Source organism: Stenella coeruleoalba (genome assembly GCF_951394435.1).
Source record: "Stenella coeruleoalba genome assembly, chromosome: 7".
Lineage (NCBI taxonomy): Eukaryota > Metazoa > Chordata > Mammalia > Artiodactyla > Delphinidae > Stenella > Stenella coeruleoalba.
Genome location: NC_137153.1, coordinates 68,103,725 through 68,126,206, shown reverse-complemented (window position 1 = coordinate 68,126,206; position 22,482 = coordinate 68,103,725). Strand labels below are relative to the sequence as shown.

Here is a 22,482-nt window from a genome sequence, read left to right as displayed (position 1 = left end):
GCTAAGGAGAGATCTGCAGATGTGACAGTAGGCAGGGTGTTTGTGTACCAGAAGCAAGGCATGGGGTATGTACCAATTTAACCACACCTTCTAACCAAGTGTACCCCTTACAGTAGCTTAGGTGGGTAGAAGTTAAGGTGCACAGGGGTGCTGAAACCTGGTGCCAATGTGGTCCAGCAGGGCTGAAAGTGAGACCTTAGCTTCACTGTGGACTCCCAGCTGAGGGCACATGCCAAGCCCAGGTACATGCCCTGGCTTGTTTCTTCCCCAGCATTCCCACCCTGAGAAAATACTTGATGACAGAAGTGAGTCTTTCTTATGTTTACTTTCTAGCTACATGCCAGTTGGTATTTTGTTCCTGATTGCTGGGAAGATCATAGAAGTCGAAGACTGGGAAATATTCCGCAAGCTGGGCCTTTACATGGCCACCGTCCTGAGTGGGTATGTCAGACTCGAGGGAAGAAACAGAAACATCATTTGAGCCAGTGGATTTCTGCTGAGAGCCTGGGTTTCAGTTGGTTAAAATTGGCTTCTCTCCCACGTGCAGGGAAAGATGGGGTTCAGAGATAAGAGAGCAGCAGGGAGGAGGGCTGCCCTTTAACGGCTGAACTGGAGGTGGATCACACTGTGCTAATTTCCAGATCTTGGCAGAACAGCCTGGACCATGCTTTGTCACTGCCTTTATTAGTTGTCTTAAAACAAGAGAAAACCCCACTGGTGGCCTCTCTTGGTCTGCTCCTGGCCTTAACTTCTTCAAGGATGTAAACCAACCAAACCAATAAGAACAGGCCCCACATACCCCGAGTCTGAAAGAAATTAAGCAGGGCCTAAATTAAGTCAGACTGGAGCAAGGAGGAGTGGGATGGCTGGTTGGTTCCACTCCTGTTGGTGGGGCTGGTAGGCACAGTCACAGCCTGCATCATTGGAGAGGGTGCTAGGAGAATCTTTAGATTGGTAGGAACTGTGCGAAGCAGGAGGGCAGTAGGAGACAGGTTGTGTGCATATTTATTGTAGCCCACTTATTGGTTCTTGAGGGGAGATGTGGTGGGATAGGTTATGAGTGGTGTGCCCAGATATCTAGCCGGGGGCAGGATACATCACATGTGCTAAGAAATGTGGACCAAGGGAATGACTAAACATCATCAACTTGACTCCCATAGGTCCTTGCCCCCAAACACCCAACTGGAGCAATCAGCTCACCTATTGGAACTCAGATGCACTGGGGACTTTCCACGGCACAGCATTTGGTTCTTAATCTGTGTGTACCAAAAGCATAGCCCTGCTGGTCAATGGAGAAGAAAGCCAGAATCAAATCCCAGGGCCCCAGTAGTAATGGAGGTGGGACCATGCACCTTACTGGAGGCCAGGGGCTGTGTCCAGGTCACGGTGTGGCTGAGGTTTATGATGCTGAGCTACTTCAGAATGGGGTTCTGCTGGTTTCTGCTCTATTGACCTATCTAGGTTTCTAACAGAAAACGAAGTCAGTTTCTCATAGTTCTAAGCCACAGGCTTTCTGTCTATAAGATCCTCTTTCCTGACCTCCAGGATCTGTATTTTCCATGACCATTTCTTATTATTTCAGCTTCACATAACTGATCTGTAAACTCTAAGCTCCCACTTACATGGCATCTGCTAAATCAGTCTCATTTCTTAAGCCCCCTGGCAAGGAATAGTTTGGAAGGTAGGAATGACAAAGAAAAGAGGGTCAGTCCTGAAGTATGACTGTGGAAAAGCAGGGATTACTTCCTCCTTATTGCACCCTGATTCTCCTCTTAGGTGGTGGGTGCCATCCATCCAGACAGTGGCGTGGCCCAGGCTGAGTGCTGTGATAAGGGCTATAATACTATTGGCCACAGAGTCACCAAGGAGGGAAAGGTCAGCTTGACCTGGGAAGGTGAAGGAAGGCTTCCCAGAGGAGGGGCAAGTTTTGCTGAGTCTTAGAGGAGGAATAAGAATTCAACAGCAGAAGGAAGTGAAAGCACGTTAACACGTATAGCAGGAAGCGCAGGTACAGGGCTCAGCAGCATGACACAACTTGTTCTGTGAGCTCCTAAACATGGGCTCAGCTACTGGCTTAGCCATTAACTTTGACAAGATATTTGATTTGCTGAGTCTCTTCTTCCTCATATGTGCACTGGAGACATATATTCCTGTCCTCTTTTTCATATTCTCATTGGGTCATTATGAAAGTTGAATGATATATCACGAGTAAAACTGCTGTTTGAAAAAAAGAAGTAGTATGAAAGAATGATATCATCTATGAACCTGTTTCTCTCCTGTTTACAGGCTTGCAATCCACTCCATTGTAATTCTCCCACTGCTGTATTTTCTAATTGTACGAAAGAACCCTTTCCGATTCGCCATGGGAATGGCCCAGGCTCTTCTGACAGCTGTCATGATCTCCTCCAGGTAAATAGAAGAGGGGTGTCTGGAAGAAGTCTGTGAACCAAGCCTTAGCAACTCTCACCTCACCTGATGAAGCACTGGCTGCAGCTGGTGGGTTTTGTAGCTGCCTTTAATTTGAGAAACGACGTCCATAGTCTCTGCCCATGTCCTTACACATATTCCCTCACCTACTGGATATTTCCTGCCCTCTTGGCAGAGCCTGCAGCCCGGAAGGGGTTATAGTGTAGCTGGGGGCAGTGGCAAGCACAGCGCCTTCTGATTCCTGGACCTGCCAAAAGTGCCATCATGCTTTGAGATCTCGGTTTAGTTTTTGGAACAGAGGTATCTCTTCAGGCAGGGATCGAGGACCAGCATTCCTAGACCATCAGTTCCTTTCTCTTTTATCACACAGTTCAGCAACACTGCCAGTCACTTTCCGCTGTGCTGAAGAGAAGAACCGGGTGGACAAGAGGATCACTAGATTTGTGTTACCCGTTGGTGCTACAATCAACATGGATGGGACTGCACTCTATGAAGCAGTGGCAGCTGTGTTTATTGCACAGTTGAATGACTTGGACTTGAGCATTGGGCAGATTGTCACTATCAGGTGGGGCATGAAATCACACTCCTTTTCATTTCTGTTACTGGAATTGCCTCAAGTGAAAATCATCTGTGAAGGGAGATCAAGGATGGTCCAGTGATAGGATGATTTTCTTGGTCTACAAAGTCCCTTCCCAAGATTAAGCACAACTGTATTACAAGTAGTGGGATCGTGGTACATAAAACTGCTTCAGGTCTGGATAGCCAAAGGCATCCCTGTGTTCTCAGTCCAGTGCACCCACTAGGTGCTAGGCACAGAGTAGGTACCAAGGACTCAAGGTGGAATAAGGACCAGTCCCTGCTTTCAAGGGGTTCCTGGTAGAAAGGTAAGGTATGAAGATATCTAAATAAGTGCTGAGTGGTATGGTAAAGGCTATAATAGAGGTCTGAGTTGAGGGGGCACAAAGGGAACTGAAGAAGAAAGGGTTGGCTCTACCTGGGAAGGCGAGGAAAGGCTTCCTGGAAGAAGGGAACGTTTAGCTAAGTCTTAGAAGAGGAATAAGAATTTAGTAGTAGAAGGAAGGAAGCTAAAAGCATTTTGGAAAAAGGAATAGCATTAACAGGGGTCTTGATGTAACTATGGCCTAGTTACAGAGTACAGATTATTTGGTATGGTTGACATAAAGAGTACAATGTGAAGGCAGGGATCATATCCTGAAGGGCTTTGTGTGAGGAGCTCATGGAAGGGTCTTAGACAGTCTTTCATATTATGGACAGATTTGCATTTTAGAGAGGTAACTGGTAATATGGTGGATGGCCCCAGTGGGGGCAGGAACCATAAGCTAGAAGACCATTTAGAAGACTATTGCAAGTAAGGTATGAAAAGGCCTACATTAAGGTACTGACACGGGGGATGGAGAAGAGCTAATGAATTCAAGAGGCATTTACTGGATTCAGAGTGAGGGACAGAGGAAGGCTAAGATGACCCCCAGGATTGGTGGATGGTTCTGGATTGATGGATGGTGCTTACCAGAACAGGGACTAGTATAAGAGAAGCAAGTAGAGGTGGGAAGGTAAAGAGATTACACTTTTTGACACATTGAATTTGAAATGCCTTTAAGACATGCAGGTGGAAATATGCGGTGAGAAATGTGGTCACAACTGCAGATACAGAAGTCAGAGTCATCAGCTTGATGGTGCTCATCAAGCATGTGGGTCGTGAGTCAGTTATGTATTTGACCATGATTGGCTGTGACCTTGACCAAGTTACTCGAATTCTCTAAGCTTCTGTTTCTCACCTGTATAAATGAGGATAATAATAGTACCTACATTTTATGCTAGTGATAATTAAGTCAGATGATGCATATAAAATGCTTAGAACAGTGCCTACATCCTGAGCACTCAGTAAATGTTGGGAATGGATGACATTACGTAGGGAGAGTTTGTAGAGAAGAGAAAAAGATGAAGGACTGAGCCCTAGAAAAGCCTGATATTAGAGGCAGGCAGAAAGGGGAAAACCCAACAGGAGAATGAGGAGGAATAGAAAGGTAGTAAGAGAGCCATGAAACCATGGTGTCATGGAAACCCAGAGAAGAGAGATTTTCAAGGATGAAATGGTCAACAGAGTAAAATCTTGCAGAGGATTGTAGTCAAATGAAGACTGAAATTGTCTGCCCAAGTAGATGGTGAAAACGTCATTAGCGAATTTTTAAAAAATTTATTTATTTATTTTTGGCTGCGTTGGGTCTTCGTTGCTGCTCGCAGGCTTTCTCTAGTTGCGGCGAGTGGAGGCTACTCGTTGTGGTGCACGGGCTTCTCATTGCAGTGGCTTCTCTTGTTGCGGAGCATAGGCTCTAGGTGTGTGGGCTTCAGTAGTTGTGGCGCGCGGTCTCAGTAGTTGTGGTGCACAGGCTTAGTTGCTCCACGGCATGTGGGATCTTCCTGGACCAGGGCTCGAACCCATGTCCCCTGCATTGGCAGGCGGATTCTTAACCATTGCACCACCAGGGAAGTCCTCATTAGTGAGTTTTGCCAGAGATGTTTCTCTGGAACAGCACTGTTCAATATCGTAGCCATTAGCCACACACACAAATTGGACAAAGCAGACAGCGAAGGTTCTGTCATTGTAGAAATAGATGCCATCATAGTGGAAAACTCTACTGGACAGTGCTGCTTTGAAGTAGTGGGTTGGGATTAGAGTTAATCCTGAGACTTCAGTTTAGAGTAGAAGTTTAAGACTAAACCGGGTCCCCAGGCCTACACACAGTTGAATCCGAACCTTTCAGAGCTAATTCACTCTTGCATCCTCAGCACTTGACATAGGCATAAATCCCAGGCATAAAGTAAGTTCTTGCAGCATTCTAATGCAGTAAATTTTTAAATCTTCCCAACCCTAAGTCATAAAGTATGTACTGCAGTTTGCTTGAAATTAACTGAAGACAAGTACAAACTAGACCATTTGGCACACCAGCCAGGAAGCTATACCAGTGCCTCCTGATCTGTAAAATGTATTAGTGGCTATGGAAGCTAGACCCCAAGGAGCATGGGTAAAATTCTGTAATTTGAGTAGCAGCGAGTATGTTAAAATTGAAACCCTGAATCATGCCTGAGAAAGTTCCACAACCACTGTGGTTCCAGCAGTTGTTACTTTTACAAGTAACAAGTGCCTTTTCCCACCTCCCTCACCACAGCCTGTGGAACCCAGTCTGTGCTTAACTTATTTCCAAGGAGTGGTTGTATGAGGTACCAGTTCTTTGGGGTATTTGCCATTTGGGGGATGAATTCCCTTCCTCTGCCTCAGTCATAAGTTTCCTAGATGTTTCTAACCCTTTTTCTTTTTTTTTTTTTAACCTCACTGCTAGAGAAATAAACTTTGGGCCTAGAGACTAAATAATCAATTCACATGAAAAACCTCTCTCCCTGCTCTGGTGTATTCTTTTTTTTTTTTTTTAATTTATTTATTTTATTTATTTATTTATTTTGGCTGCATTGGGTCTTCGTTGCCACACGCGGGCTTTCTCTAGTTGCGGCGAGCGGGGGCTACTCTTCGTTGTGCTGCACAGGCTTCTCATTGCGGTGGCTTCTCTTGTTTCAGAGCATGGGCTCCAGAATGCAGGCTCAGTAGTTGTGGCACAGAGGCTTAGTTGCTCCGTGGCATGTGGGATCTTCCTGGACCAGGGCTCAAACCCGTGTCCCCTGCATTGGCAGGTGGATTCTTAACCACTGTGCCACCAAGGAAGCCCCTCTGGTGTATTCTTAAATCATACTTGCTGATAACTACTGGCCCAGAGCAAGTAACAACAACTGTGAGGCCCAGAGTAATCACTGACTTAAAAAATCCTCTGGCTCTACCTGGGAGAGAATCAAATAATAAGTGTTTTTTTTTTTTTTTTTTCTTCAATTTTACAAGTTACAGTTGTGGCTCATGTGGTTGATGGTTACAGAGATTTTTGGATCCATAGTTTATCTCTTTCTATGGTCCTTTTGGACTGGACATCAAAGAAACCATCCACCTAAAACATTCCCTTTCGTGGTTTTATCGAAATATTCACTTATCAAAGGTTACAACTGATTGAAAATGGGATAAAGTTTCTTATAACAAAAGATAATTATGGGATTTGGGGCCTATAAAGAGCTTAGAGGGAAAAAGTAGCAGCAGTAGTAGTAGTAGATGTTTTTATGATAATTTTAATAGTAATACTAGCAGCAGTAGTAGTTGTAACAGCTGCTGACGTAGCAAAATGGCATCAGTTTTAAGCATCTACTACATCCAGGTGCTATACTTGATGCCTTACATATAATACCTCATCTAATCTTAACAGCAGCCCTGCAAAGCAGACATATTCTCCTCATCTTACAGGCAAGAAATTGAGACTCAGAGAAGTAACTTGCCTAAGGACACACTGTTAGTAAAACGGCAGAGCTGGATCTGTCTGCCTCTAAAACCTGTGCTCACTCTAGCTCACGACTCAGTCCCCAACCTGTATGGAGAGCTGAGTTTTAAATGGCCTGACCTAAAACTAGATCTCAGTGCTAGGAAAGAACTTTCTACCAATGATTATTGTGTTTTCTTCTGTGAAACCCTCTTAAGTCAAAGTGGGGTATGTTCAAGAAGAAGAAGTAGGTTTTTTATGTTTTTACCCCCATCTGAAGATTTATAGTTCCAAGTTTCAGACCTAAGCCAGGCAAATGGCTGAAGTTTAATCAGCAAGGTCAAGGCTCAAGGGCAGAGTTTTCTTTGACTAAATGGATTTTGAGTTTCAAGCCCAGCCTCAATCCATAGGGACATGGTTAACCGTGATGTGTTGGGTCTTCCAAGAGGGATCAGTGGGTATGGACACAAATCACTTCTGACAAAGAAAACCCACTGATGCATTCACTTTAAATGTTTTCGACCACCACTGACATAAACTTAGGTTTTCCAAAGACTACTTAAGTCAGAACAGATCTAAAGGATTATGCAAGCCTGAAACTTTTAGAGGAATTGGGACAGCCCCAGAAATCTCTAATTTACTCTAAGTTGGTGGTCACAGCCACTGAAGGAAACCACACTTGTCAAAGAACTCTGGCCTGTGTTTGACCGTGCCCTCAGAGACCACCTGTGACACATCACTAGGCAGATGAATGAACATTAGAATCATCTTGGTGACAACTCTGAGGCTTTTTTAGCCCACAGAGTATGGATTTGTAGATAGAATCAGGGATTCTTCTAGTTTAAATTGACAGTGTCTCCATCTTCAGCTTTAAATCCAATGGCATCCTTGGCCCAAGGATGAGAAGGTGTATCCAGAAAATATAGGGGTCCCCTCAAGCTCATTCAAATCCAGGGACATTTCAGGGCAGGGCAAACCCTTGTTTTCTCCAAAATGACCAGATTTAAATCAGGAAGATGTTGCAGATGAAAAACTGCACATTCCAAAGAGAAAAATCCCTAGTGCCACATTTGATCTGCGCAAGAGGGATCTTTTTAAATACAAGGTAACGAGGTTCATTTGGCTGCCTCTCCTGGATTCCAGATCTTTCTTCCTTTTGCACAAAGTGCATCCACTGGCAAAAAGGAGCAGTCGGGAATAAACACTTGTACCTTGGACAGGAGTCACAGCTATTTCTCAACTCAGTGCCCTAAAGGGCAGCTCCCAGAGAGGTCAAGAGACTTGTGATGTAAAAGAAAGTACATTGAAACCTGTTTGGCCAGTGCCTCATTCCTTTGCCTTCACCTGGAATACCCTTGCCCATCCACCCCCATCCCTACCCCTTCACCATCCTTCAAGGCAGTGTAAATTCCTGGCACACATTAGATGCTCAATAAATGATTGCCTGGGTGAATAGATGGAGGAAGGGAGGAAGAAAGCAGGTAGAGAGGTACTTGGCACTTGTTTAGGATGGATGGCTACATGGATGGGTGGATAAAGCCCTCCATTAACACCTCGGTTGGTAAACTCTTGCCTTTCTGTTAAGTGTCTCTCTAGCTCATTTTTTGTGTGCCACTCACGCAGTTCCTCTCCACTTCCTCATGTTAGAATGACTTGCCATATCTCCCCCCTGGAAAAAGATCATGCTCTTCTCAGCCTTCCACAGCTGTCTAATGAGGCAGAGCTTGTGCCCAGCAGAGAACAGATTCTGACTGGCCAGTCTAGGGATAGAGCAGTAACAGCCAACAGGACTAACCGTTTTGGACCAGGGCCCTTGAAGGGAGAAATGGGTGTCTGACTCCTTTTGTGTTGGTGTGTTTTGTCTACAGTGTCACGGCCACAGCTGCCAGCATCGGAGCTGCCGGTGTGCCCCAGGCCGGCCTGGTGACCATGGTGATCGTGCTGAGTGCCGTGGGCCTGCCCGCTGAGGATGTCACCCTCATCATCGCTGTCGACTGGCTCCTGTGAGTTGGGATAAACGCACTGCCTCTGGCGAACGGGAAGGCAGGCTTCCTAGCCATGCATAATCTGCAGTCTGTCATCATTCTTCCCTTAGATTGCTTAATGAGCCATCTGTTGCTGCTTTAATTTCCCTCTGACCAGGCCATCTGATAACATGCTTAAAAACTAACTCCTCATAACTGCAAGCAGTGATTTTATAAAGCTTGTGATCTCCGTTAACTCATTATACCTGGTAATGCTCAAGGTTAGGAGCTGGGTGTGGGATGAGATAAACATAAAATAATAAGGTGAAGAAGCTGGGCAAGGCCCCAGACATTCCAAACCCAATAGGCCACCCTAGCCTATCCCAGCATCATAGGTTCAGAACCACCTGGTTCAACGTCAGCCTACCTTCCCAAGATCGTCAGCACCATGAGGGCAGTAGCACAAGCAAAGGCTTTGGGGTAAGACTAATTTGGATTTGAATCCTGGTTCAGTGTCTTACTGGCTCTTTGACCTTGAGCAAGTTCCTTAACCTCTCTGGGGGCCAGCTGCATTACCTATGAGATGGGAAAGATTCTGTCTAGTTCATGGGGTTGGTATAAGGACTGAGTGAGCTAAAATGAGAGGAGTGTCCAGAACAGTGTCTGGCTGGCAGTATGTGTTCAATTAACAGCAAGTTTAATTGTTATGATTAGAATGAGTTGGACCATTCAGGCCTGAACCAACAATTCATTCTCTCTCTCTAACAACAGACACACACATGCACACACCTACCTAAGGAACACAGCAGAACATCTGGGTAAGAACATGCCTTTTGTGACCCCCAAGGTTAAAGTTAGAATGAGCCTGGTTCCTGGCTTTAACCTTGATACCCACTCTGTGCAGTGGTCTTCCGGCATCTGGGTGTGGCTCTGTCCCCTGGCCATCAGGGGATAGTTTGCTCCATATTGAGCCTTCACTCAGAACCAGCCAGCTTTACTGGGGAGTACAGTGCTATGTAGTTTGCAAGTAGCAGCTGAAATAGTAGAAAGGGAAGCAGAAACATTCCATGTGGCTTTGAAGATACCATCACATCCCAGAAGGCAGAAGCTTCTGCACTTGGGAAGCTGCTATGGGGCCCCCTCAGCAGCTAGCTGGTTCTTCAAGGCCCAACTGAGGTGGCACCTTTCTTGCCAAGATACCCTACCATTGAGGCAGGTGCTTCAATTTTTCTTTCTAGTGGTGATGGTGGATTTGCACTTCTCTCCTTTCCCTGGTTCTTCCTGAAACACAAGTGACCTTCACTTCCAAGACATCCAGAGAAGTCAAAGGCCTGACCTGATCCACGGACAAGAAGACACTAGCTGGTCCACACCAGGGTCTAGTTCAATCCATGTTCTAAATAGCAGGAGGGCACCCAGAATGGACGTGTGTAAGCACATGCGTAAGCGTTTTCTGTCCTGCAGGTGTAGCTTTCACAGTATTCATGTACACATTTCCTAGCAACAGTGCTCCAGCATCCAGGATGCCTCCTTCACCTACTCGGCTTCCTGCCACCAGCCTCTCCTCTGGGCTGTCTGGGGGGTACCACTGGCTGAGAGTGCCACAAGGAGTAAGCTTTTCCCAGGCTGGCTGGGGTTTTGACCCTGTGCTCAGTGGTGTCCCTGTTGGCTTGCTCATGGAGTGACCTTGTGTGGGAAAGAAAGGAGCACACCGGGGACACACACACCACCCACAAAACATCCAAGTTCTCTCATCTTAGCCAAAAGAAGGCTCAGAAATGCCCATAAGAAAGAGGTTGGGTGAAAGACTAATGAATCCTGACCCTCCCTCAGCTCCCCCCAAATATCTGTGAAGACGGTGTTCACATTTCTTTGGGAGGAGAGGAGGGAATTTAGGGAGCTCAGTGCTGAATTCAGGAGATTCAGTGTGACTGACGGGGACCCAGGGCAGCCTGTGTGCTCATTCTGTGCCTTTACAAACCACCTCTGGCCCAGGCCTGTGAAGTGGAGAGCCTCTGGTCAGCCAGCCCTGGGGACAGCACTTTGTGCTTTGCTTAATTTGTAATTGAATTCCTTGGGTCCTTTCCCATCTCCAACTTGAAGGAAAATGAAATCCGGGCCTTCTGTCTGACTTCCTCTGTCCTCCCCAGGGATCGGTTCAGGACCATGGTGAATGTCCTCGGCGATGCATTCGGGACTGGCATCGTGGAGAAGCTCTCTAAGAAGGAGCTGGAGCAGATGGATGTTTCATCTGAGGTCAACATCGTGAACCCCTTTGCCTTGGAATCCACGACACTCGACAGTGAAGACTTGGACACCAAGAAGTCCTATGTCAACGGAGGCTTTGCCGTCGACAAGTCCGACACCATCTCATTCACCCAGACCTCACAGTTCTAGGGCCGTGGCTTTGGAAAACTGGGAGTGGTGAAGGACCTCTCCAGGAGAGTCATCTCTTAGCAAATTCAAACATTAAGTGAGGAAAAGAAAAACACTAACAGCCAACTGTACATTTGATTTGATATACAGACCTCTGGATTATTTTCTATATTTGGATTCACAGCTTTTGCTCTCCAAGTTCTGGGATTTGGGGGTGGGGTAAGATGAGAGAAAATTGATTGAAAGGAAAGCTGTATTATCTGGAATTTTTAAATCTTGTGGGAGACAGAGTTAGGAAGTATTTAAAGTAGTAACTGTTTTAATTAGGTAATATCAATAGATGTGAAAGAGAAACTGCTTTCTCATGCACAGACCAGTGTTTCGGTTTTTTTAAAAAAATATTCTGTCATTACTCAGGCTTTATTGCCATGGATTTCCTTTGACCTCTCACATTTTTATAGATTATAATGCATCTAAACACCCCGCCCCCCCGCAAGTTAATGTGCCAAATTGTCCACTTTGAACTCATCTCAGGCCAATTTCAAAGAAACTACTCTGAAAGAAAACAGACCAGCACGGTTCTGCAGTAACAGTTTTAAGATGTATGTGAGGTCTGGGGAGAAGAGAGAAGGGTTCTTTTTTTCAATGTACTGTATTGGGACGCTGGTAACTATTAACCCAGTGTTCAGTATAGAGCTAGATATATATATATATATATATATATATATATATATATATATATATATATATAAATATGTGTATATTTATTATTTTCATATAGTTTGCCAGACAGAGATCACAATTGACCTGTCAACGTGAAATACAGAGCTCTCCTTGTACTTGAATAATAACTACAATTTCAATCCAGATCTGCTTTGGGGCTTAATCAGAACCCCTCTCTCATAAGCATAAGAATGAGAAATCATGTTGTTTGATCGTTTCACGTTTGTGTATCAGCCCCAAAGCAGAGATGTTATTCTGGTGATACTCTGAGGTGGCATGGCCCACTCATTTACAACTTCCAGATTCTACTTCTGGGAGGGAATCCATATCAGCTCTATATAAGACTATATACAAAGTTGTCACTCATATAAGGTTGGATGTGTTTTTATCCAACTGGATGTGTTTAATATAATAATTATATTATCCAACTATAATTCTTCCAAAGTCAATTATACCTGCTTAAAAAGACAGTACTTTGCCCTTTCCTACCCACCAGGCCCAAACAACAATGGCAAGCTACCAGCTAAGTTGTATTTTAATATGGGTTTGATGGACTGAACAAGCCACATTGGCCAGAAAAGCACTGTCCCTACCCTAGATTCTTGCAGAGTAAATCCCACAACATGAGACATTGGTATCAGTGGTTCAGGGAAATTCTCCCGTTGTATGAAACTTGTGTCCTCCTCCAGGGAAGTTTGTTCTAACTAACTAGTAGTCTAGTAATCTTGGCCCCTGCTCATTGAAATCCGTTGCCTGTCATTCTTCTGCTCATTTGTGAAGACAGCGTATTGAAGTCTGTGCTCGGCTCTCATCCTGTATATAATGCTTACCATATACTTGTGTTTACACCGAGATCCAAAATAGTCCTGTTTCTGCAGTATTGCGTAGCCAATTTAAGCCTGTGCTTTTATATTTAAGAAACCAGAAACTGTGCCAAAGATCATGGAATAGTAAAACAAAATGCTCAGTATTGACCACCTGCACCTGAAATCTACAAGAGGATGATACCAAATGGTCATGTACACATAAATTATGGACCCATGATTCAATGTGAATTTTAACATGCAAATATTGTGTTGTTGTTTAGGAAGTAAATATAAATACAGTTGAATCAGTAATTTATCTTGGGCTGAATGGTTCTACCCCCTTGGCAGCCTGCTCTGATTTGAGGCACTGGAGTTGACAGAGCCATTCGTGAACTGCAGGTCATCCTTATTTTGGAGTGAGTTTGTAACCAGCCTCTTAACACACTGTGCTGTTAACTCATAAAAGAGAACAATGTTCCATTTCAGTCTCAATAAACATTTCCATCATTCTTTCTTCTCTGCCTTTTCCTTCCCTAATCTGTTCTTTTATCTCATGCACTCCGATGGGTGTGGGAAGGGAGAGACCTGGTCAGCTGATAGTCACACGTGAAACATCTCATTGCCCTAGTAATTCCAGAGACTGCAGGAGGCAGGGGTTGTATCTTATACTCCTTAGCATATCTCGTCCCATACCCCCCAGGGCACATTACAATACTGAGCACGTAGTATTACTAAAAACAAACTGATATCTCATTGTAGTTTTGATTTGCATTTCTCTAATGATTAATGATGTTGAGCATTCTCTCATGTGTTTGTTGGCAATCTGTATATCTTCTTTGGAGAAATGTCTTTTTAGGTCTTCTGCCCATTTTTGGATTGGGTCGTTTGTTTTTTTCATATTGAGCTGCATGAGCTGCTTGTAAATTTTAGAGATTAATCCTTTGTCAGTTGCTTCGTTTGCAAATATTTTCTCCCATTCTGAGGGTTGTCTTTTTGTCTTGTTTATGTTTTCCTTTGCTGTGCAAAAGCTTTTGTTTCATTAGGTCCCATTTGTTTATTTTTGTTTTTATTTCCATTTCTCTAGGAGGTGGGTCAAAAAGGATCTTGTTGTGATTTATGTCAGAGTGTTCTGCCTATGTTTTCCTCTAAAAGTTTGATGGTGTCTGGCCTTACATTTAGGTCTTTAATCCATTTTGAGTTTATTTTTGTGTATGGTGTTAGGGAGTGTTCTAATTTCATTCTTTTACATGTAGCTGTCCAGTTTTCCCAGTATCACTTATTAAAGAGGCTGCCTTTTCTCCACTGTATATTTCTGCCTTCTTTATCAAAGATAAGGTGACCATATGTGTGTGGGTTTATCTCTGGGCTTTCTGTCCTGTTCCATGATCTATATTTCTGTTTTTGTGCCAGTACCATACTGTCTTGATTATTATAGCTTTGTAGTATAGTCTGAAGTCCAGGAGCCTGATTACTCCAGCTCTGTTTTTTTTTTTCTCACACCAGTCAGAATGACCATCATCAAAAAGTATACAAACAATAAAGGCTGGAGAGGGTGTGGAGAAAAGGGAACCCTCTTGCACTGTTGGTGGGAATGTAAATTGATACAGCCACTATGGAGAACATGGAGGTTCCTTAAAAAACTAAAAATAGAACTACCATATGACCCAGCAATCCCACTACTGGGCATATACCCTGAGAAAACCATAATTCAACAAGAGTCATGTACCAAAATGTTCAGTGCAGCTCTGTTTACAATAGCCAGGACATGGAAGCAACCTAAGTGTCCATCGACAGATGAATGGATAAAGAAGATGTGGCACATATATACAATGGAATATTACCCAGCCATAAAAAGAAACGAAATTGAGTTATTTGTAGTGAGGTGGATGGACCTGGAATCTGTCATACAGAGTGATGTAAGTCAGAAAGAGAAAAACAAATACCATATGCTAACACATATATACGGAATCTAAAAAAAAAAAAAAAAAGTCATGAAGAACCTAGGGGCAAGACAGGAATAAAGATGCAGACCTACTGGAGAATGGACTTGAGGAGGATACGGGGAGGGGGAAGGGTAAGCTGGGACAAAGTGAGAGAGTGGCATGGACATATATATACTACCAAATGTAAAATAGCTAGCTAATGGGAAGCAGCCACATAGCACCGGGAGATCAGCTCGGTGCTTTGTGACCATCTAGAGGGGTGGGATAGGGAGGGTGGGAGGGAGGAAGCTGCAAGAGGGAAGAGATATGGAGACATATGTATAACTGACTCACTTTGTTATAAAGCAGAAACTAACACACCATTGTAAAGCAGTTATACTCCAATAAAGATGTTTAAAAAAAAAACAGTGATTGCAAGCAAGGCTACAGAACCAGTTCAGTTAATCGTCAGGGCTGGGACCATATGACTCAATGAACAAAGGATGTCATCATTCGCCATGTTGAAGTCCCCTCATGCAAGGACAAACGAGCTTTCACAACAAGGAGTTCTCACCATGAATCCAGCACTTCCAGCAATGACACCTATTACAGTCTTTCCTAAAAGTCGTCCCACTAAAATAGGTGTGATATTTACCTCAGTTCAAGATATCAGTCTAAATAAGTGCCAGTTCCTGGAGGAAAAGGAACAGGGATGTTGATTTTGGGGTGGGGGAAGGGGGGGTGGTTTCCTAAAAATGCTGTTTACAAACATAATACTCCAATGACAGGAAATGAGAGCAGAAAGCATCTCTTGTTGGCCTAAGCAAGAAGTGGTTAACCTCGTCCCAACTCCTGTCAAGAGACCTTAGTTGCCCTGTCACTTTACTGAAGGACTCTGAATTCATCTTTTTCAAACCCTTGAGGTTGAATTATCCAGCATGCACCAGCCTCAGGGACAATCAAGTGACAACCAAGGGGTGGCAGAAAGTAGCAGAAAGGTCATGAGGTTTGGAGACAGGACAGACCAGGGTTTGGAAACTGGCTCGGACACTCAGCTTTTCTGAGCCTAAGTGTCCTCAGCAAAAAAAAAAAGGGGGGGATGGGGGGAGGGGAATGCTTTCCTCAATAATTAAATGAGATGAGCATAATAACAGCTAACACTTACTGAGTGCCTGTTCTGTGCCAGGCACTGATTTGAAGGGCTTTAAATGCATTAACTCATTTGCTTATGACAACAACATTATGAAATAGGTGGTACCATTGACTCCATCTCACATAGACGGACACTGAGGCACAAAAAAAGGTTACGTTATTTGCTCAAGTCACTCAGCCAGTAAATGGTAAAACCAGGATTCAAATCCAGGTGCTCTCACTCCAGGGCCCTCAACCTTAACACCGCCTACTAATGCCCTTGGGAAGCACCTGATACAGCACCTGGCAAACTGAGGCAGTAAATACAGGAATAAAAGAGAGAAAAAGAGGGGGCAGGAAGAAGGAAAAAGACCTTTACTCCATTTCTCTCCTGGGATTCCAGGTCTCCCAGAGTTAGTTGGTAAGGTCTTTAAAAGACTGTAGCTCGGGGCTTCCCTGGTGGCACAGTGGTTGAGAGTCCGCCTGCCGATTCAGGGGATGCGGGTTTGTGCCCCGGTCCGGGAAGATCCCACATGCCGCAGAGCGGCTGGGCCCGTGAGCCATGGCCGCTGAGCCTTTGCGTCTGGAGCCTGGGCTCCACAGCGGGAGAGGCCACGACGGTGAGAGGACCGCATACCACAAAAAAAAACCAAAACAAAACAGACTGTAGCTCTCCCAAGTCCCTGGACGTTGCCCTTGTCCTGGCCTCCTCTGTGGAAGGACCTAGAATAAACCACTCCACACCCCCACCCAGGCTGAGCAAGACATGCAGTGACATACCTTGGCTGAGCCAAAAGCAGCTCCAGCCAGTCAAAAACCAAAGACCCATCACGCATGTTTCAGCTCTCCTACCTTAGAGCGAACTCTGCCCTGCCAGAGGTCTCCCTTCTTCCTCTTCATTTGAAAATCCTAATCCTGGTACCTGAGCCGCCTAGCAGCCCCCAGTTCCCCACACCGTCTCTGGGCAGGCATGGTGGCCCTCAGTGCTGCCATCTCAGAGCTCCTGGAATTGAGACACACAAAACAAACCCTGCCACAGAATATACTGTATTCCTTCTGCCCACAGCGTCTTGGAGAGGCAAAGCTGTGGTCACCACAGAGAGCAAATAAATGAGCCCTGGCAGGTGATTCTCATGGTGAATGATGAGGAGGGTTGATATTATACTATGGGCTACAGGGTACTTTTAAAATAAAGATAAGAGAAAGAAAAGTACATAAATATACATTTATGAATATAAAAATATACTTACGGGGGTGCTGCAGGATCACTCTAAAAACACAGAAGCCCAAGGGGGAAATTTCGGACTGCTGAAGAAGCTCCGACAAGCCAGCCATCCATTTGCACCAGGGTAAAGCGCCTGTCCTAGGTATGACCCTGCTTTTGCCAAATTTCCTAGTTCTGAAGGTGAAACCAAGCACAGGCTCTTTCCTCTGATGATCGAAGTAACTACTGCTTCCCCTAGGCCCCATGTGGAGGGGCCGGGGGAGCAGACCAAGGAGCAGTAAGATTGCAGCTCCGCTCACTGTCAGCAGGGTTCCCACTCCATGGGAAGAGGCGACAGAGTTCTCTCCAAGACCTGCACATCCCCCAGGAGTGCTGGGATGGGCCCCCCATTCAGGGAAGGACAGCAGTCCCGTCAAGCAGTACTAGCAGGTTCACTGGTCACACATGGACTAGAGAGCACGTCCTTTCCTCGGGCTGCCCTCAGAGAGGTCAGAGGGCTCCTTTAATGGAACTAATCAAGAACAGCCATGACTATTAGTAAGAGCGGCCAGGCATTCAGGGGCTAGGTGAACTTGCATACATAATCCATCAGTCCTCCCCAATTATGCATTTAAAACCGACCAACTTCTCTTATGTTAAACATATCATGTACACTCTCATTTTTAAAATCTTATTTATAATTCAGGGTCTATAGGCTTCAGCTAACTTTGGGTCAGTCCGGTGACAATAGGGAAATGGTCTTACTGTATGGTGGCTTTTGCTTGGAGGGCCCAGGCTCCACCAAGGAGATTTTCCCAGGAGCCTCTGTAAACCCAGACCCTGTAAAATACATTTGTAAAATACGGTCCAGGCTTTGATAGATCTGCCGCTGTGAAAGTCAAGAAAACAGTAATAAACTGAAGCAAGACAGGTGGGGATATTTATTATGTTTAATGACACAGATCTTCCCAAAGTAATCCCCAATAAGTCACAAAATTATTCACATTTTTATATATTCCAAAAGCAAAATCCTGCTGCAATCCTGGCCCCAATGTAAGTCCTCAAAACTGAAATAACTCCTTGAGAAATAAAAAGATAAAATAGGAATAACTTAAACAATAGAGTTAGCAGATCAGAAAGTGAGCAAAAGGCAGATTGATTTGCGAAAGAAAAAAAAAAGACTTTAAATAAGAATGGGCATTTAAGATCTTATCCCTAAGTTGAATTAAGGAGTTATGCTCAAACCATAAAAAAAGAAAAAAAGGACAATGAGTGTCACAGTGGGTATCTGAACAATAACTGCCACCGGATACCAATTCATTAGAACTGATTTCCTTCAGCTGCTTATATCCTTCCTAAGTGGCCCTTTTCTGAGAACTCTACCATAGTCTTAATGTAATACAGTATTTTTTATTATTGATGACTACTTAGACCTCAAAATAACAAACTGACAACTATAGTTTCAGACACACTGAGAACATACAAGCAGGTGTAATTTAAGCATATTGTCTGTCTTTCAAAGGTGGAATACTTGTTGTGATATATACCTTTATTAGGCTGAAATACTGAGAAGGGATAAATGAATTTTGTTTTATTTTGGCTTTTGGACTTTTTTTCTCCTTTAATTTTAAATTTCGTTTTCTTAATTTACCTAATGAACCAATTCCTGTGGTAATAATGAGAAAAGGAAACTTGATTCTCACTGAATCTTGTAAAAACTGAAAGGGTTTTAGGGCATGGTAGAGGAAAATGCTCAGGATATAGCATGAAGGAAAGACAAAGGTTTCCATTTTCAAGCCCTCTCTTCTCTGGGTCTGTAGACCCATGAAGACAAATGTCCACTTCAATCCACCCCCATCCTCTTCTTGATCCTCAAACTGGGTAACCATTTCATAAAGGCACCCTTCTACTAATTTTAAATCTGGTTTTGACAGTCATTTCTGCCAAACTTAGTGTAGTTATTTCAGAAAAATATTTGAAGGTTTTGTTCCTCATATAAATTTATTTAAGAATTGTTGGAAAAAAGGAGGGGTAGGTGACAGAAGGAGTGGTTTAAACAACAAACAAAAGAAATTAGCCTCCTCTTACAAATGTAGCATGGAAATTAAACCCTTAAAGCAAGACCTGAATTCTCCAGAAGTAATGCTCCCTCTTCCTAGGTTTTCAGTTGATATCATGTAAATCAAGCCTAACACTAAAAAGCAAACAACCACAAAAAAACAGATTTACCAAAAATGGAAAATCAGGTGACAGTCTTTTTCTAGAGGATATATCAGTTTATTCCTCTAGATAGCAGCTTCCTCGAGCTTATGGAAAATGTAAGAGGAAAGGGAAGGAACAGGAAGGGACAGGAAGGAACGGGAAGGAAAAGGAAGGGAAGGGAAGGGAAATAGGTAGAGGTGGGGGAGGGGTGAGGACAAGCGGGAAGGAGGAAAAAATGAGGAAGGAGGGAAAGAAAAGAACTTTTCAAGAACACATCCACTGCCCAAAATGAGGAACACCTGAAAAGGCATCTTGACATCTTCATCAGAATTTTAAGAAGCGCTTTCCAAATGAAAAAGCACCTGCCACCCAACTATTATTTTCGTTTTCAAGCTCAAAACAAGCATACAAACAAACTAAAACACAAATTTTCCAGCTTAACAAGAAAACTTGAGCCCCAAAGAGCAGACACTTTAATCAATGGCTCTTACCTGGGTACAAAAGACTGGGTGGGTACAGGTTTGAGTTAACGGGGGTTAGACACTGGTGCTTTGATACACGGGACAAAAATTGTTGTTCAGTTGGCTTGATGAGTGAGCTCTTCATGATGCTCCTCCAGCTTTCATTCAGTCTCCCCTGTGAAATGTGAAGACACTTCATACACTACATGTGGTACCGAGAAAAAGGCCATCAATAAACACAACCAAGGAGAAGAAGATGGTTTCCCTCTATCCAAATCTTGGCATGTAGCTCTACGTGTAGGAATGAGGCAATGTTAGGTTAGCAAGACAAACACTTGTGTGACCTTGGGCAAGTTACCTGGCCTCTTTGTATACTATCAGGATGATGACAAGCAGAGTATCTACCTCTTAGTGTTACTCTGAGGAGCTAGTACAGTACTTGGCACATAGTAAATGTGCAGAAACTGCTAGGTGTTATTGAGCTGAACTGTTAAACATGACCAAATCAATTCTATTCCATGGAACAATTATTTTTCAGAGTGGAGGGTGTCAGTATAGGATTTGGGGGTGTTCTGAGTCCCCCATTCTCAAGACATTTGCAGCCTACTGCAGAGATTCTCGGTGCTAAATGTGCATTAGAATCTCCTGAAGAACCTTTATAGAAATACCGATGCCAGGCACCACCCACAGAGATTCCAATTAAGTTGGTCCAGAGTGTGACCTGGGCATCAGTATTTTTCAGCACCCCCAGGTGATTCTAATGCTCATTGAGGATTGCTGACCCAGGAATCTGCCATGTGATTTGGGTGTATGGCCACTGCCTGTGTGGTCTGTCTGTTAGACTCTGACAGGACCAGGAGCCCCTGGGATGAAGGGAGGTGTGTCATTATCCATGTGTCAATCACCACAAACCATCAAATGACAAATCCCTCCGAAGCTGGTGAGCAAATCAGAGAGGGAGGGCCTCGAGGTTGGAGCTTGGCATCTGTAGGCTGGTTTGCTTTTTGCTTTGGTTGTAAGGGAGGTGAAGGGGCCCCGTGGGAGGAAGTAAAATGGCTCCTGCCTGCCCAGCAGAGACGGTAAGGTTGGAAGCCACAGCAGCCCCTCCCTTTGGAGCTGGAGGCCTAGGGAGCTGTGACAGAATCAGAAACCAGCATTTTAATTCACTGTTGTCCTTTTTCTTTCCTTTTCTTGGTTTATTTCCTTTTTGCTATTCTTTAATTTTAGAAAAGGTTTTGTGCTACAGTTCTTGTCTGTGTCTGAGGACGTCTGGGCCTGGGTTCTTTGCCCTTCCTCAAGTTGGGAGCATTACAAGTGGACCAGCTCCCGCTGCAGGCTGGCCATGGCGGCGGCAGCTGGGATCACGGGAGCTGCTCACAGGGATGGGAGGGTCGGTGGGCCAGAGCTGGTGCCATCTGCTCAGTCTCACATCCCTTTGCAGAGACCTCCCTCCCGTCCTCTGCCCTCTTTTTGGGAGAGTTTTCATAAGGAAAACCAACTACAATACAAGGCTGAAGGAATGAAGTCCTTAGTGGAGGCATGTGGAGGGGCAGAAGGCAGAGGGCCTGAGTCTGCCTGAGGGACCAGCAGGTTTCACAGAGGAGGCCTTGTAAGCCCAACCTTGAAAGTGGAATCTCAGTGAGCACACACCAGACGTGGGCAATCAGCTCTTGATAAGGACGGTGACATCGAGGCAATCACACCTCACAGGAGAGCTAGGGATAACGGGTGTGTGCGTGTGTGTGTGTGTGTGTGTGTGTGTGTGTGTGTGCACGCTTATGGGACTTTTTTAATGGTAAAATTCATATAACCTAAAATTCACCATCTTAAAGTATACAAAGGATCATCTGTTTCACACCAAAAGTATCAAGGCCAAACCATCCTGAGTAAGGAGAAACAGGTGTATTCCAACCCCTTCGACCCATCTCTTCCACACATTCCCTGGTCAGACAATTGGACTCATTGTTTCTGGTCCAAGCATCCCTAACTTAATCCCTAAGTGCTAAGAATCTACTTTTTCATTTCCCCTGGATCTTGAGGTCACCAGAAAACCAGGAAAGGGAAAGATGATGAACAGTGAAAGAGCAGAAGTGCAGAAGGGAAGGACAAGCACTGGTGCTGTAAGCAGGAGAGTCCTTGAGAAAAGCAGGGCAGGGGACATGGAGTGGAAACTCACTGGGTCTTCTGCCGAATGCTCCTCTCTGTTGCTGTCTACCCAGCCCATAGGCATGACGGTCCCATTTTAGCTGCTTGACCTTGCTTGTTTGGATCTTCCCTGGATTCACTGAGACAGCTTCATTCTACTAAATGCCCTGTTTGCTTAAGATGAGTCAAAGTCACCTGGGTTCTTTACAACCATGAAAACTTTCACTGACAGTCCTCCAGGACCCCTGCCTGACCAGGAATCCATGACCCAAATTGGGACAGGAAGAGAATGGTATGGAGAGCTTTCATAGAAGGCCTATGAGCATATTCCAAACCACTGAGTAGGAACTCATGTTACAAAGGAAACCTATTTACTAAGATGGATTTTTTTTTCTTACCTTCTATCTCCTCACATCAGGGTCCACATATCTGCCGGTTCAGGGCTTTATGTAACTTGATGTTAGCCATGTTGAAATTCAACACAATTTGGCATTTGGTAATTACGTGGGCCACATTCCCTAAGTGGTAATTAAGTGGGCTGTGTTCCGTATAAACACCTAATAAATGCCTAGATGACTATTTTGGCAACCGGAGATTATGTGGCCCAGAAGCCATCCCTTCATCTACCAAGCAGAACGTTCTAAGGTAGAAGCCTGCAAAGTGGGAAATTACTGAGCTGTCCTCCACATTCCTCTGTGCTGAAGGCGGGAAATCCTGGCCAGCCCTGGGCAAGGCGATGTGTGCCCTAAAG

At 44.5% G+C, this 22,482-nt stretch overlaps 2 protein-coding genes across 5 annotated transcripts in view; one reads left to right on the top strand and one right to left on the bottom strand.

Moving 5' to 3' along the window:
- Positions 1–13,817, top strand: part of SLC1A1 (solute carrier family 1 member 1) — a 63,655-nt gene extending 49,838 nt beyond the window's left edge. For both annotated transcript variants that reach the window (XM_079926508.1, XM_079926509.1), the window contains 5 exons: positions 334–441; positions 2,287–2,409; positions 2,798–2,992; positions 8,666–8,800; positions 10,912–13,817. In XM_079926508.1, the coding sequence (XP_079782634.1) occupies positions 334–441; positions 2,287–2,409; positions 2,798–2,992; positions 8,666–8,800; positions 10,912–11,158 (808 nt within the window). In that variant the 3' untranslated portion in view covers positions 11,159–13,817. The remainder of the gene's footprint in view (positions 1–333; positions 442–2,286; positions 2,410–2,797; positions 2,993–8,665; positions 8,801–10,911) is intronic.
- A 5,771-nt stretch (positions 13,818–19,588) lies between these two features.
- Positions 19,589–22,482, bottom strand: part of SPATA6L (spermatogenesis associated 6 like) — a 60,832-nt gene continuing 57,938 nt past the window's right edge. For all 3 annotated transcript variants that reach the window (XM_079927654.1, XM_079927655.1, XM_079927656.1), the window contains one exon: positions 19,589–19,761. The gene's annotated coding sequence lies outside the window, so the exon portion shown is untranslated. The remainder of the gene's footprint in view (positions 19,762–22,482) is intronic.